This window comes from Megachile rotundata, chromosome 7 (assembly GCF_050947335.1).
Source record: "Megachile rotundata isolate GNS110a chromosome 7, iyMegRotu1, whole genome shotgun sequence".
NCBI classification, from domain to species: Eukaryota; Metazoa; Arthropoda; class Insecta; order Hymenoptera; family Megachilidae; genus Megachile; species Megachile rotundata.
Genome location: NC_134989.1, coordinates 10,624,684 through 10,639,975, shown reverse-complemented (window position 1 = coordinate 10,639,975; position 15,292 = coordinate 10,624,684). Strand labels below are relative to the sequence as shown.

At 35.6% G+C, this 15,292-nt stretch overlaps 3 protein-coding genes across 5 annotated transcripts in view; 1 reads left to right on the top strand and 2 right to left on the bottom strand.

Moving 5' to 3' along the window:
* Positions 1-8,157, bottom strand: part of Cep290 (Centrosomal protein 290kDa) — a 196,392-nt gene extending 188,235 nt beyond the window's left edge. For both annotated transcript variants that reach the window (XM_076533613.1, XM_076533614.1), the window contains exons 1-20: positions 8,079-8,157; positions 7,908-7,954; positions 7,747-7,833; positions 7,548-7,683; positions 7,338-7,474; positions 7,030-7,268; positions 6,831-6,963; positions 6,577-6,767; positions 6,371-6,512; positions 6,075-6,297; positions 5,448-5,613; positions 3,833-5,164; positions 3,148-3,445; positions 1,815-2,911; positions 1,561-1,759; positions 1,227-1,447; positions 1,023-1,170; positions 569-961; positions 339-505; positions 73-274 (exon numbers count right to left, since the gene is read on the bottom strand). In XM_076533613.1, coding sequence (XP_076389728.1) covers positions 73-274; positions 339-505; positions 569-961; positions 1,023-1,170; positions 1,227-1,447; positions 1,561-1,759; positions 1,815-2,911; positions 3,148-3,445; positions 3,833-5,164; positions 5,448-5,613; positions 6,075-6,297; positions 6,371-6,512; positions 6,577-6,767; positions 6,831-6,963; positions 7,030-7,268; positions 7,338-7,474; positions 7,548-7,683; positions 7,747-7,830 — 5,508 coding nt within the window. In that variant the 5' untranslated portion in view covers positions 7,831-7,833; positions 7,908-7,954; positions 8,079-8,157. The remainder of the gene's footprint in view (positions 1-72; positions 275-338; positions 506-568; positions 962-1,022; positions 1,171-1,226; positions 1,448-1,560; positions 1,760-1,814; positions 2,912-3,147; positions 3,446-3,832; positions 5,165-5,447; positions 5,614-6,074; positions 6,298-6,370; positions 6,513-6,576; positions 6,768-6,830; positions 6,964-7,029; positions 7,269-7,337; positions 7,475-7,547; positions 7,684-7,746; positions 7,834-7,907; positions 7,955-8,078) is intronic.
* Positions 8,158-8,960: 803 nt separating this feature from the next.
* Positions 8,961-11,097, bottom strand: LOC100877296 (uncharacterized). 2 transcript variants are annotated; one of them, XM_076533623.1, is made up of 3 exons: positions 10,861-11,097; positions 10,088-10,149; positions 8,961-9,987 (listed from the first exon to the last, which is right to left on the bottom strand). In XM_076533623.1, the coding sequence occupies exons 1-3, from the start codon at positions 10,865-10,867 to the stop codon at positions 9,436-9,438; spliced, it is 621 nt and encodes a 206-aa protein (XP_076389738.1). In that variant the 5' UTR covers positions 10,868-11,097; the 3' UTR covers positions 8,961-9,435. The 2 variants fall into 2 exon arrangements, with proteins under 2 accessions (XP_076389738.1, XP_012147592.2); XM_012292202.2 differs by having other exon boundaries at positions 10,884-11,097.
* Positions 11,098-11,384: 287 nt separating this feature from the next.
* On the top strand, positions 11,385-15,130 carry Cdc5 (cell division cycle protein 21). Its single transcript, XM_003706221.3, has 11 exons — positions 11,385-11,775; positions 11,849-12,114; positions 12,185-12,315; positions 12,384-12,886; positions 12,963-13,137; positions 13,211-13,645; positions 13,724-13,842; positions 13,920-14,084; positions 14,164-14,271; positions 14,350-14,523; positions 14,604-15,130. The coding sequence occupies exons 1-11, from the start codon at positions 11,731-11,733 to the stop codon at positions 14,823-14,825; spliced, it is 2,343 nt and encodes a 780-aa protein (XP_003706269.2). The 5' UTR covers positions 11,385-11,730; the 3' UTR covers positions 14,826-15,130.
* Positions 15,131-15,292: the final 162 nt, after the last annotated feature.

Here is a 15,292-nt window from a genome sequence, read left to right as displayed (position 1 = left end):
TATGTCTTTAAGTACACTAGAATATATAATAAATAGCTACAATCTACGTCTTCCTACTAGAAATTTTCGTACCCGATGCGTAAAATTATTCTTCTTTGAACTAAGTTTAAGTCGTTTGTTCTCCGCTTGAAGTTTCTCGATGATCCTTTTCAGAGTGAAAATCGTTTTCTCCATCTCTGCAACAGACTTCCTCGAACCATGATCCTGTACATCTCTGTCCAACGATCTTGGAGTAGAGTCAGAAGACTTTTCTACTTTCAGTAACTCGATGTATCTACGCAAACAATGAATTAAATAATATAAAAATCAGGTCTAACAAGGTTTCCAAAAGGACCTACTTCTCTAAATGATCGACCTTCTCCCTCAATCGAGGTGTGTCCGCGTTAGCTTTCTCTAATTCGAGGCGTAGCTCGAAATTTTCCGCTTCTAAAGTCAAATTCATCTTCTCGAGGATGTCCTTCGTCATCTCCAGCTTTTCCAGTTGACTGACTACGTAAGCATTGCCCTGTAAAATACGAATTACATAAAAAACTGATACCTTGGATAATTTGTGTCAGGATCAACTGACTTGAGAAACGATTTCCAAAGCAGCGATTCGTCTCTTTTGCTCTTCGATTTTGAGCAAAAGCTTCTCGTTGTCCTCGTTCTCGAGGCGATCTGTTAACTCTTTGATACGATCTCGAAGAGTCTGGCACTCCTTTTGAAGTTCTTCCATCAAATTTTGCTGCATGTTCATCAAAGGTCTGGCGGATAAATTGCCAGCCACGTTACATTCTGACTTCAACTTGCTTTTCAAGAACCATTTCTCTCTTTCCATGCAAGACACCACGGATCGAAGCTTTTCATAGTTCGTTAGCAACTTCGTGTGCTCCTCTGACTTTTCTTTAAGCTTCTCTTTCAATTTCTCAGCGGTCTGTTGCCATTTCTTTTGTTTCTCCCATAAGGCAAGCTCCTCTGCGGTCTGTGCAATTAATTATACAATTAATTATTTATTGAAAATTTGAACAGAGAAGGTTTGTTACCTTGGCTCTCTTCGTTTCTTGAGCTAAATACTCTCGATCCAGCTGAACTTTGGCTTTCTCCAACTCTTCCTCCAAGGACTTTACCTTACGTTCTAACTGTATTTCTCGTTGCGTCGTTTTCTTCTCCTGCGACTTCACGGCCATGTACCTATAATTTCGGTAATTAATACGATTTAACTTTTAAACAAGTATACAACCCAGTACCTGCGACTAAGTTGTTGCTTCAAGTCAGAGATCTCGTTCTTGTATGTTTTCTCCTTCTCCAACAACGACTGCAACTGTTTCTTCATAAGTTCCGTCTGCGCGTTTTGCTGCGACTGATCGCGAGCAAAAGTTTGAGTAATCTCGTGAATTCTGGACTCCGCTTCTCCGTGAGTTATCGCTCGTTGGGAACGGGTCGCAGACTCCATCGACTCCACCGCGTTCTTCACACAAAATAAATTAATTTGTTATAATATTCTTTCCTATATGTGGAACTTTTACCACTTGAAAATTTAATTGTCTAGCTGCTAGGTGTAGTCTTTGATAAATATAATACCTGCAACTGCTGACATGCAAGACTGAGTTCATGTATCTTATCGTCCTTCTCCTGCAACTCCTTCATTAAAGACATGTTCCCTTTAGTGATCAGCACTCGATTCTCAGACAACTGTTTGCGAAGTGCGTCCGCCTCCAACTGCCACTTCTTCAACTCCCCGCGATAACTCTCCAGTTCGCTCTTGTGTTCCTCCTCCAATCTACCAAAAAAAATCCTCGTTCAAATTATTTATCTCCACCCAACTAACAACTCACCTTTCCCTCATTCGATCCATGTGTTTCAACCTCTCTTCCGCCAATCTGTGCCAACGTTCGCTCAGTTCCTTGGTAATGTTCAAATCCGCCTCCAAAGTCGACACTGTTTCCTGCAACCTAGCCACCTCTTCAGTCTGAACAGCGTTACTCTTCGCAAGTTCGATCCTGGTCTCCGTTTCCTGCATCCTATCGGACCCTAATCTTTCCGGTTCATCGGACCCTTTCAACGAGTGAACCTTCTGAAGTTCGTTTTGCATCGAGTGAACTCGAGCCTGTAAGCTTCTGATCTCTTCTTGTAAACGAGCTGCGGCTTTGCTGTGCTCGTCGCGATCCTCCTTCAACAGGTTCTGGTATCTGACTATAGTCTCCTCTTTCTGACCAAGCAACTTCTGTAAACTATTTATCGTCGATTTTAACGCAAGCTTGTCGCTGTACTCGTTGGTCTGAAGCTGAGGATGCGAGGAGAGCTTGTACTCCTCCAGAAGCTTGTCTTTTTGAGCCAACTGAAGATCCATGCTCGATATAGTCTTGTTCAACACATCCACCTTTGTTTGATACTCCGCTATCTGTAACTCGTACTTGACTAAAGTGGAGGACCTTTCCGATGCAAGTTTCAGAGCTTGATTCAGCTGGTCACGTAGTAAGGACACTTGTTCGTTATCCTGTTGCTTCTCGGTTGTGTTTTCCTCCTTCTCCGATTTTTCTGCTTGACTCGCCTCTTTCTTGGAGTACACTTCTTTCTGATCCGCCTCTGTCGATTGTTCTTTCGTTTCTTTCTTCGGGATCGAAGTTTGAACCTCCGTCTCGACAGTCTCTTTCTTCTCCAAGCAACAAGTGTAAGGATCGGTTTGAACTTCTATGGACCTCGTGTCTGGCGTTGCTTGAACGGATGTGTGCTTGCCTTCGAGAGGCATGGGACTCGTTGTCGTAGTACGGGAGTCCGTTTTCGATTGCTGCTGACCTTTGCCCCAGACTTTCTGAATTTGAATCATGTCGTGCTCCATGCTCGATATTATTGACTCGTAATCCATGAATCTGTTGTTCGCTGCTTGCAACTCGTGTTCCAGTTGCGTTATTTTTCGCTTGTTTTTGAAATCCTAGTCAAAAGTTTAAATTACGTTTGATAAAATTTTCGTACGTGAGATCTATTTGATTCAAAACAACTTTTTTCTTATAGAAACAATGACAATGTGTTAAAGAAACTCGCCATGTTAAAATAGTACAACCATGAAAATACTAGAAATTATTTAAAAATCCAATAGATTAACAAAAGATTAAAATGAAATTTGTCGAATAATTTTTTTTTAAAGCAAAGAGAAGAGAAGAAACGTACATTTAGTGTGTACTGAGAATATTCCGAAAAACGCTGCAGAATATCCTGCACCCCATTGCTCCCAATTTGTTGTTCAAGTATTTCTTTCAAGCTCTCCACGATTTGCAAACGATTCATTAACATTTCCTGCTGCTGTTTCGCATCCTCGTGACACTCCTTCGCTTTTCTAATTTCGGAATCGATAGTCCCGCGTTCTTCTTTCAATTTTATCGACAACGACACTACTCTATCTAAAGAGCTAATAGAAGTAGAACCTGCGTACATACTTTGCAGAAATCCTATGACATCTGTGAACGTTCTGTAAAGGGATTCCTAATTAATAAAATATTTTATTACGCTGGAGAAACGTAGATCTTCCTCAATAGCGAGATTGCGTTACTATTAATTATCCTAAAAAAACATTCTACGAACAGTGAGGCAAATTGAAAAGTTAAATTAAGTCTTGATCGAATAAGATTTCTAAGGCCATTTTGTTTGCGTACCAGTTCTACGGCCGCCATTTTGTTTGTTCTCTGCTTTGCCTTGTAACGTTTAAAAACTTAATGTATTAAAGAATCATTGATACAGTTGCAGTCTCATAAGTGTTAAAACATAAAATAACAAAGATTATTCACAAAACTTGAATGAATTAAATTCCAATCAATCGCCGTCAAAGAAGATTTACCCAGATTCTACGAAATTTCACCTGCAACGATTTTCGCACTGTTTCCGACAATCCTGCACATAAACGCGTAATCCCTCGCAAGTTGTCCTCAATTTCTCGAGTTCCTCCTGCTGATACGACAGCTCGTTCTCCATCCTCGCTTTTTGAGCGTTCAGCTCCATCTCCGATAGCTTTTTACCAGCCAATTCAAAATCCAATCTCGAAATCGTCGCCTTATCCTCGCTGACTGCTTGCAAATCCAAAATCTGATGCCTGAGATCGTCTAATTCCATTATTTTCAGTGAATTCAATGAGTACTGTTGTTCGGCTTCCTCACGAGCAATTTGAAGCTGCTTCTTCAAGTTCTCGGTCTCCAGCTGAAGAGTCGCAACGTTATGCTTCAATTCTTGTACACGATTATCGTCAAGGTTGTCCGTTTTCTCGAAACGCAGGTCTTTCGATAATCTCTTGTGTAGAATAATTAATTCTTCCTGCAACTCGGACTTTGCGGCGACCACTTCTTTCAGGCTCTCTTCGCTCTTCGTCAGTTGGGCCTGCAAGATCTCGTGCAAGCTGCTCACATGATCAGCGCGCTGTTTTTCTAAAAGTTCTCTAGCTTGACTCTCTTTCAACTTTGCCTGTAAATCTTGTTCATCTTCGTGGTGAATCTCCTTTTGAAGATGTTCCAGTAACTGTTCTTTCTCTCTTTTCGCCATCTCTAATTCTTTCTTCAAGACTTCTACCTCCTTAGCGTTCTCCGAGACTAAATTATTTTCTAGCAAGTTTCGATAACGTATACCAAGTTCTTCGTGTTTTTCTTTCAGCTCGTTGTAAACGGTGTAGCTGACAGAATTGGACAGATTGCTCTGAACAGTCAAAATCTCACGCTCGAGGACTTTGTTGTGCTTTATGACATCAGCAAGCGATTTCTTTAAATAATTTTCATTTTTTATAGCTTCTTTTCGTTCTTGATATATTTTCGTAGATTCTCTATCCAACAATTGTTGAAGAGCAACGTTTTTCCTGTTCGCTAGTAGAAGCTCGCTGGCTACTTCTACGTATTCCTTCGTTTTAATCGCGAAAGCTTTTCGAATTTCGTCCTCACCCTCCTCCAGCGTTTTTGCACTTTGCTCGTAAACTTCGAGCTGCATCTTCAACTTCTCTACTTCGTTTTTCAGCTGCTCGGTTTGTTCTGATAAAGTATTCTTCTGTTTCTCCCATTCGTCCGATGCGTTTTTGTACGTTTCTTGCAACTTGCTTATCTCGGAGACGTACATCGTCTTCTCGCTATCCGATTCGTCGATATATTCGTCGATAGTGATTTGATTTCGGGATAACGATTGGAGCATGCTATCTTTCTTCTTAAGCTCTTTTCTGTAATTGTTTGTTGATTTTTAGCTAAAATTAATTTGATGAAATATGTCGATTTCGAATAATGTTAAAAAATCAGTTTAAGGGATGAAATTATTTTGAAAACAGTGTTAGATCAAAGGTTTTCATATAAATATACAATGAATTTTCATTACAATTCCATTAATTTTTTTAAGTGAAGTTAATACTGGTCTGACTCTAATAACATTTTATTAATTAAATGATAAGCATTTTTATCGAAATCTGTCACCAGACTTTTAACGTTTCCTGAATTTTATAAATGTACCTCATTTGTTTAATTTGCGCTCTTAATTCGGTGTTGCTGCCCTGTACAACGTTCAAGTGTTCCTGTAGTCTCATCGCTGGATGATACCAACCCGCTAAATGTCTCACATCTAACGCTTCTAGCAATCGCTCTAACGTGCTCGATTGTATTTCCACGATGCTTTTACCTGGTATACCAACAATCAAATTTTGTGTCGTTTTTGAACGATCACATAATTATTTAACGAGGGTTTAGGGATAGATCAAACATAAATACATATGGTTAGTACAGGTGTGTTCAAAAAGAGTATGTGTTGTTACAGATCGAAAAGATAACTACAGGTGCTAACAAAATACTATACTGAGTCATAAGTACTACGTAAATATCCCAACTATCCATGGACGTAGAACAAATTTGTACTATCTAAATTTCACCCTCTCCCCAAGAAGAGAGAGTTAAATTACGATTCCAACAATTAATATTTTGGTAAATCTGAAATTCACCTTGAAATAAAAACCTACGCCCATGCTGCAAAAACATGCCTACGTCTGCAAAATTTCATTGATCCCCTTATGAAAGCAATTTTGCGCGGGAAAGAGAAGAAAACTGTGCATCGTTAAAGTACCATTAAAATTAGCGAAAATTCACCGTCTTGATTTCGTATACTATCCAAAATTTCGTGCATGCCCGTTCGGAGAGCTTCGTTCTCTTCTATGACAAATTGCATGTTCTGCTTCAGTTCGAACATGTTCTTTGATTCTGATTCCACCAGCTTCGTCGAATGTAAAAATTCCATGCCACTGTCGACGGTGGCATTCGAGAAATCGAACTCTTTCGACGTTTTACTTAATTTGTACTTTAACACTCTTATCTACAACATTAAAATAATCGAGGAAAAGTTTCAGTTGATCAAGCAAACGAGACGACAAACTTCTTGTTCTTACGTCCGACTTTAACTCTAAATTTTCCTCGAGAAGCATTTTATTTTGTTGAAGAAGTTCCTCCAATTTCTTTTCCTCCTCTTTGCGTTTTGCCAAGGCGTGTTGAATCGACACGGATTCGTGCTCCGGTATTCCTAGCTTCTCTCTAAAGTGTTTTATCCCGTTAATCCATGGGGAAATTTCAACGAAAAATAAATCGCAATAGTTACCGAAGAGTTATAATTTCCATCTCTTGATAGGAATTCAACATTTCCAATTTGTTGACAACATTGATTAACTCTCTTATGTGTTCGCTTTTTCCCTTTAAATCGTTTTTCAGTTCCTTTATTTCGTTTAACGCTTCTGTTAATCCTTGATTTTCGTCCTTGTACTTTTTTAATGTAGCTAATGCTTCACACAGCTGAAGGAAAAAAATTACTGTTAAAATCCAACATGTGCTTGAATGAATATTTCATAAACTGACTTTGCTACTTCTCAACTGGGCATCTTCCTCTGCTTGTGACAACTTAAGCTGTAAACTTGATATTTGCTCATTGGCTTCTTGTAATCTTTTAAGTAATTCCTTTTGCTCCTTCTTTCTATCATGTTTTCCAACCCTGGACCAAGTAGTAGAAAAATGTGTGTAATTGGTTGTTGATATTTTTCTTATCTAGTGTACATACTTTTGTGCGTCTTCTTTTAATTTTTCTATGACTGCAGCACCTTCATTGATTTCAATAGTAGCTTCAGAAAGTTTTGTTTTCAATTCTTCAATTAGTTTGTCGCGACGATCTATTTCTTCGTTCAAATGAACAATTTCGGACTTGCTTTGTTCTTGGACAGAAACTACAGATTGAACCAGTGATTGTGACAAAGTTTCCTTCAGTCGTTGAATTTCAGCATCTTTTTCATCCAGTATTGCCTAATAAATTACTCATGAATCAAAACATAAAAATATTGATTCAGAATAAAATATGGATTTCATTTGTACCTTCCATTCATTAATTCTAGCATCAATTGCTGCACCAAATTCATCTATTGCTTTGTCCCTGTCAATTTGCTGTGCTGTTATTTCCTCAATTTGAGCAACTAATGCAGCATTTTCTTGTTCTAAGTGTAATATATTTTCTGGAAAAAGGTGTTCCATCAATTGAATTGTAAAACTTTCAATGTTTGCAACTGTGCTTTTTGCAATAGTAACCTTTGAATTCAGTAGATTTAACATAAGCAGAACTTAATTCTTCTGTCATTTCATTCATCTTTTGTGTCGCATCTTCCATTTCTTGAGTCAATAATGTTAAACTTTCTTTCAAAACTATGTTATCCTTTTCCATGGTCTAAGAAATTTTGAATTTGTAAGCAAACAGCTTTAATGGTATCATTTTCTTTCATTTACTTACCTCTAGTTCTGTCATAAGAATTTTAATCTTTTTATTTTTTTTTTGCAATACATCATCATGTTCAGTGCTTTCTGATACATCCATATGCTTGAAATGATAACAACATTTACAGAAACTATAAAGAAATTTATATTCATAAAGAAATTAATAAAATATCTTACTTTAGATATATCGCTTGTTTCATGTTTTGTTTCAGGTGTATCCCATTCTACCCATAAAATACACAAAATTTTGTAATAATAAAAATATATCAATAAAATTGTTAAAAAAGTGAATTTATAATACAAAAAATAGCCTGATATATTAAACTTCACACTCATTAAAACATATACCTTTCTTTTTACGCTTAGCAGGTTCAGGTTTTAAGGAAGAAATTGTTTCTTTTAATTCACTGCATTCTAAAAGTAACGATTCTACCTATTGTGGGAATAAAGTATCAATAAGATCAATGAAAATGTTATACATAAAAAGGAAATGTAAGATCATTAAAAAATCAGCAAGCATAATTTCTTTTATTGAATAACAATTATATAAACAGTAACAGGAATATTCAACCAACATTAATTTACATAAAGAGAAGTACTGAATAATTATTTTTACTTGATTGTCTTTATATTGAAGTATTTCTTGAGACATTTTCATTATAGTTCGTAGGTTATGTATATCACTAATTTCATCTACATCGCAACTAATCATGGCAGGATAAAGATCTTCCATGTCATCGTCCGTTAATGACGATGGATCTAAGGATAAAATATGATCCCAATCGGTACGACCCATTTTATTAGATTAATTATCACTGTAACAACCTCACAAAACTACTCAATCTGACATATTCGATGTACACAAAGCAACGCTTGTCACTGGTTTCCATGGAAACTGTGTTATGATCCATGGGCATAAAAAATATTCCCTATATTTCTAAATCCATGAACCATTTCTCAACAGAAAACAATACATGTTTTATAAGTTTGATCCATAGGCATATACAATGATCACCTAGCGGTAAAACTTTGGTACTAATGAAACTTATATAATTACTTTTTTCAACAGTACTTAGCTTATTAACGCTAATAAAATTACACACAAGATATTTGCATACTTCTTTCACCTAATGTTTCTTTGATTACGTATCTGAAAAAATTCTACACTCTCATATCATTCCTGCGTCACATACTACTATATCAGTTGGGACTGGAATTACATCACAGCGCTTTTAGTGGTAGAAATAAAAATCAAAAACATTTATTATTTCAAACAATAAAAAAAACAAAATTTCAACTCCGTTTAACAACGTTTCGCGTGTGACGCGAATATGTATACATATATACATACATCACATTTTTATATTGTTATTACATTTTATCGTATGTCAAAATGTTTTCACACTTCGATTCGACTGTGCAGAAATGCCGTGTCGATAACTCTTAATTCGTTTGATCATACTAACAATAGTAGTAATGATGAAACAGACGCAAATGTTAAATTAGATGGTAGTTTGTCAATAAAAGAATGCAATGGCTTTGGGTTTATAACCCAGATACAGCTAGACCAAGGAAACAATACAATATTCTTCGCTTGCAGTTACAGGCATATTATAATGCAATGAAGTGGTTAAACTGCAAAGTTCCTTCATGCAATATTAATAATACATGTTTAAAGAAAGCAATTTTTCTGAAAAATATTTGACTATTTAGTAACTTTCTTTTTATTTTTCTTTTGTTTCTGCATACAAAGGCTTATGGGCAATTGTATTTGTGGAGCAGATGGTGTATATGTATGATCAAATATAGGTATCTGTATATTTGCCTCCTGTAGGTGTTCAATTAAGCCACTACTCCGACCACTTTTAGCATATCCAAAATTTAAATGTTGTAGCACACGACGAAAGCTTGAGGAACTGAATGTAGGTAAATCTTCATCCATATTGACCACTTCCAACATCTTCTTAACAGTTGGAACTTCTTTTCTGTGCCAAAAGTCATGAACATGCTGTCGAATTTTTGATTTCTGTTGATCATTCAATTTGTCAAATACTCCTGGTTTAGTGCGTGTTACAGTAGGTGAGGAAACCTTCCCTGTTTTTCTATATTCTGACAGGACAGCTGAAATTGTCCCAACACCAATTCCACTTGTCTTGGATACCATTGCTCTTATGTCCTTATATGTAGCATTTGGATATGCCTCTAATTTCTCATGATATATATTTATGATCATTTTCTTCGCTTGAGATCGAACAACCTGTAAAATGATAACTCTTTTCATTAAAAAAATACAAGTATTTAACAAACATGAAGACTCAATTTTTTTATTCCTTTTATGTAAATTTTGTATCTCTTACCTTTCCTCTGGGATTTCTGTTTGGTGCAACTCTGCTAGTTGAGGGTTCCATTCTTTTTGACACTTATTTAAAAATAAAAACTATAACTAAAGATTGTTATTGAAAACAACACTTTCGTAAACAATAACTGAATATTGCAATGATCATGTTTCATACGACACTATGGAAAATACAGTCACCATCACGAGAGAATGTACTTATCGGAAGACGAGTTTTCCGTTCATTCTGCGCACATTGGTTCTAATTGGCTCTAACATGTTCCGTAATCAAAGATAACACGCATGCGCTTTTCTGCATTTGCGACATACCTAGTGATCTTTTATTCAGTATACTTCCCACGCCATCACTTCTTCCCTTTCTTCATATATTTTTGTCCACCGAATATATGATTATGAAGTGAGAAGCAGATGGTAAAGGGAAAACATACTGGAGATGGAAAACTTTCTGAACTTAGCAGAGATGCGCGAAAATAATTACATTCTTTTATGAAAGGAACTATAGATGCACAATCGCCTAAGAGAGACAAATGAGTAGGGGAATAACCGATACTATACCAAAAACAGACAGAAACTCATGAAACTAAAGTTATGTTCTTATTTGGTTTTTAGAACAGAATGATATTTAAAGGACACGTTCTTTTCATAATTTTTCTACACGAACCAATACAAAAATTAAGATATTTTAAATCTTTGCCAAATCAAGAACAGTATAAACGTTATATAGTTAAAAACAATAATATGTACACTGTTTTTTGCTATTGGTTAAATTAATACCTGACATTGTATGTGACACTCACTTACACTAGGAAACATGTATGCATATATATACATATAGCAAGCTCTATCACAGTGACAGATTATTTATGCTAGCATTTGTTTTGTACGTCGTACAGCTACGTGAAAGCAAACAATGAGTGACCTCTTATTGTCTGCTAATGTTTGCCATCTGTACGAACGTATCTCTATATACACATGTTTCAAAGTGATATGTATTTGACACCAATATTAGAATCGTACTGTCGACACATGATGGCTTACTATAGACTTAAGAAACCGAAAAAGCCACTACTGCACTACTAGCCAAAATTTATAGCTCTATCAGTACCAATGTTGTACCGCTAGATGGTTATACCGTTTTTGTATATTATGTAATTCAACTTTCTTTATTTTCGATTTTATTGCTCATACGAGTCATTAAAATATTTCATCCTAATAAATTGTAATGTAGCGCTAAAGAACTCATTTTTTCTAAAAAATGCAGTTTTTTCTTTTACTAGGTATATGTATACATTCATCGCTTCTGTTTAGATGGCACCAGTAATACGTTTCAGCCCGCAGTAATATAAAATTAAAATACTGGCATAACTTTCTATTTTATTAAAATCATTTTCCCTGAATAATATAATACGTTGTTTTATTGCTGTATAAAGTAATTATGAAGCGAATGTTGTATCATTCAGTTACGAAATGCAATACGTCGATATGGTTTGTTCCTTCTCAGTAACGTAATGTGATGTCTCTGTTGTCGCATCGACCGCTTCAGTTGTGCGTTGCAGTCATTAATTTGTAAAGTACTTTTAATGAATAAATAGTGGTAAAGTACTTTCTGGTTTTTCTTTGGATGACAATAAAAAATCCATCAAAATGCCGCGTATTATGATAAAAGGTGGTGTTTGGCGGAACACCGAGGTAACATTTCATTCCTAACCTGAGGTGTGTATTTTCATACAAAGAACGTTTTCTTAATTACTTTCATTTTTAGGATGAGATCTTAAAAGCCGCTGTTATGAAATATGGCAAGAATCAGTGGAGTCGGATAGCATCTCTTTTACATAGAAAATCTGCCAAACAATGTAAAGCACGTTGGTTTGAATGGTTAGATCCGAGTATCAAGAAAACTGAATGGAGCAGAGAAGAAGACGAGAAGCTTCTTCATCTTGCAAAATTAATGCCAACACAATGGAGAACAATTGCACCAATTATTGGTCGTACTGCTGCACAATGTTTAGAACGTTACGAATATTTACTGTGAGTTTCAAATGTGATAATTGAGTTAATGTTTTTGTAGTTGTCTTATACATTTTTAACTTTATGATAGCGATCAAGCTCAGAAGAAAGAGGAAGGAGACGATGCTGCAGATGACCCACGTAAATTGAAACCAGGAGAAATTGATCCCAACCCAGAAACAAAACCTGCAAGACCTGATCCTAAGGATATGGATGAAGATGGTAAGGTTTCTACTTTATAATGTGTACTCATTATTATATGTAACAACAATAAAATTAGTAATTTTCAGAGTTGGAAATGCTGTCTGAGGCACGTGCTAGGCTTGCAAATACACAAGGTAAAAAGGCAAAACGTAAAGCTAGAGAAAAGCAATTGGAAGAAGCTCGTAGACTTGCTGCTCTACAGAAACGTAGAGAATTGAGAGCTGCTGGTATCACTGTATCACAGAAAAATAAACGCAAACGTGGGGTTAATTACAATTCCGAGATTCCATTTGAGAAACGACCAGCAGCTGGATTTTATGATACATCTAATGAACATGTTGATCCACTTGCTATTGATTTCTCAAAGATGAGACAGCAACATTTGGATGGAGAATTGAGACAAGAAAAAGAGGAAATGGAACGTAGAAAAGACAAGCAAAAATTGAAACAACGTAAAGAGAATGATATCCCAATGGGAATGTTGAATAATGAAGAACCAATAAAGAAAAGAAGTAAACTTGTATTGCCAGAACCACAAATATCTGATCAAGAATTGCAACAAGTGGTTAAGCTTGGTAGAGCGTCTGAGGTATACTAAATTACTTATGTAATTAATAACTATGCTGATCGCATAAACATTTCGACTTCATAATAATGTATAATAGGTTGCTCGAGAGGTTGCTACCGAAAGTGGTATTACGTTATCGGATAGTTTACTTGCTGATTATTCCTTACCGACAAATGCAGCCGTAACTCCTCGTACTCCGGCTGCTGCAGACAGAATTCTCCAGGAGGCTCAAAATGTTATGGCTCTTACTCATGTTGATACTCCATTGAAAGGTTGATTTATTATTGGTGTACTTTATCTACTATCAACATGTATAAAATATTAATTTCTTTCTCTTCTGTATAGGTGGATTAAATACTCCATTAAATAACTCTGACTTTACTAGTGTCGTACCTTCAACGAATGCAGTAGCAACCCCTAACACAATTTTGGCCACACCATTTCGTTCTCAGCGTAGCGATGGAACACCGGCCAATTCGTTTAATACACCAGCATCTGCACGTACACAAAACGGAGTTTTAGCAGCGACTCCAGTTCGCGATAAACTTAGTATTAATCCAGATGAAAATGTAGATGGATCAGAGACTCCATTAATACAAAAACAAGTAAAAGAACAGCTGCGTGCTGGTCTGAGTTCTCTTCCAGCACCACGTAACGATTACGAAATAGTTGTTCCTGAAGGTGAAACAAAAGATGAATCTACTACTTCACCTGCTACAGAAATTGTCGAAGATCAGGCTGATATAGATGCCAGACAACAGCAGGAATTAATGGAACAAAGTGTGTAACAGATGATTTTTATAGATATAAAATTACTTATTCTTTACAAATCATTTGTAACAATGATATATTTTATAGAGAAAAAGGAATTATCTCGTAGATCACAAGTTATACAACGAGATTTACCACGACCGGTTGATGTAAATATGAATATCTTAAGACCATTCATGGATACTCCATTGACGGATTTACAAAGAGTATGATTACATAATTAATAAATATACAGTGTATATTTATATAACCATACAATGATAAAATGATTATTTTATTTTAGGCAGAAGAATTAATTAAAAGAGAAATGATCACAATGTTGCAATATGATGCTCTACAGAACCCAGTACAACAAAATCGTAAAGGTGCTTCGAATTCACTAGCTCACGCACAAGCGTATTTAGAGCAACATCCATACATTAATTTTGAAGAAGATGAACTTACCGCTGTAAGTTGAACGCGATATACATATAAACTTTAAGTAGTATATGTACATCATTCGTTCATTATGTTTGTGTTTTACTTAGGCTAAGAAACTCTTGCTGGATGAAATGGCGGTAGTTAAAGATGGCATGGCCCATGGAGAATTAAGTTTAGATTCCTATACAACTGTTTGGGAAGAGTGTTTATCACAAGTATGTTTAAAACAATATTTTGGGATTCATCAATATATATGCTACTATGTATTCTATTATATGTATTATATTTTGTAGATATTGTACCTGGAAACGCAAAAGCGGTATACACGAGCAACATTAGCTTCAAAAAAGGATAGAGTGGAAGCATGTGAAAGAAAATTGGAAGAAAATCGAATGCATATGACCGGAGAAGCTAAACGAGCGGCTAGGATGGAAAAGAAATTAAAAGTCCTTACCGGAGGTTACCAGGTACTTTCGTTTTTAATGTACAACGTGAACACATATTATTACGTACATAACTAATATTAATTAATTTGTTTTTACAATAGACTAGGACACAAGTATTAACAAAACAACTACATGACTTATGGGAGCAAATAGAACAAGCACATTTAGAACTTTCAACATTCAAGTTTTTGCAAACGCAAGAAGAAGCTGCAGTGCCGAGGAGAGTAAACGCGCTTATGGAAGATGTTAATAGACAAACAGAACGAGAACGTGTATTGCAAACGCGATATGCACAATTGCAAGATCAATTGCAACAGTGTTAAATATTGCCAATCTGATTTATTGTAATATATATTGCAAGTGTTGTAAACGTTTTGTGAAAAACAAAAAGTTACTTTGTATACAAATTTACTAAAAACGATGCTTCGAACAAGCAAACATTCTCGAAGATCTCAACTTTGTATAATAAAATATATCATTTATTTCAAATTGACAATCCAGTCATTTTAGATTTGAAGAATTTCATGTGAATATAATTTATGCAAATTTTAAAACGTATACAAAATTAGCATAAAGATACATAATGAATAAAAGAGAAATGAAAAATAAATACAATTGTTTGCTTTTACTTCTACATTATAGTTTCTTTGAATTCCATGCAATTAATATAAAATTTTTAATAATTGAATAATTTAAATTTACTTACATTTTAATTTACAAGTCGAAAGATTAAGCGCTCGAGAATAACGGTCGCACTATTTCGTAACTGTATACCGGAAGTAATAGAAAA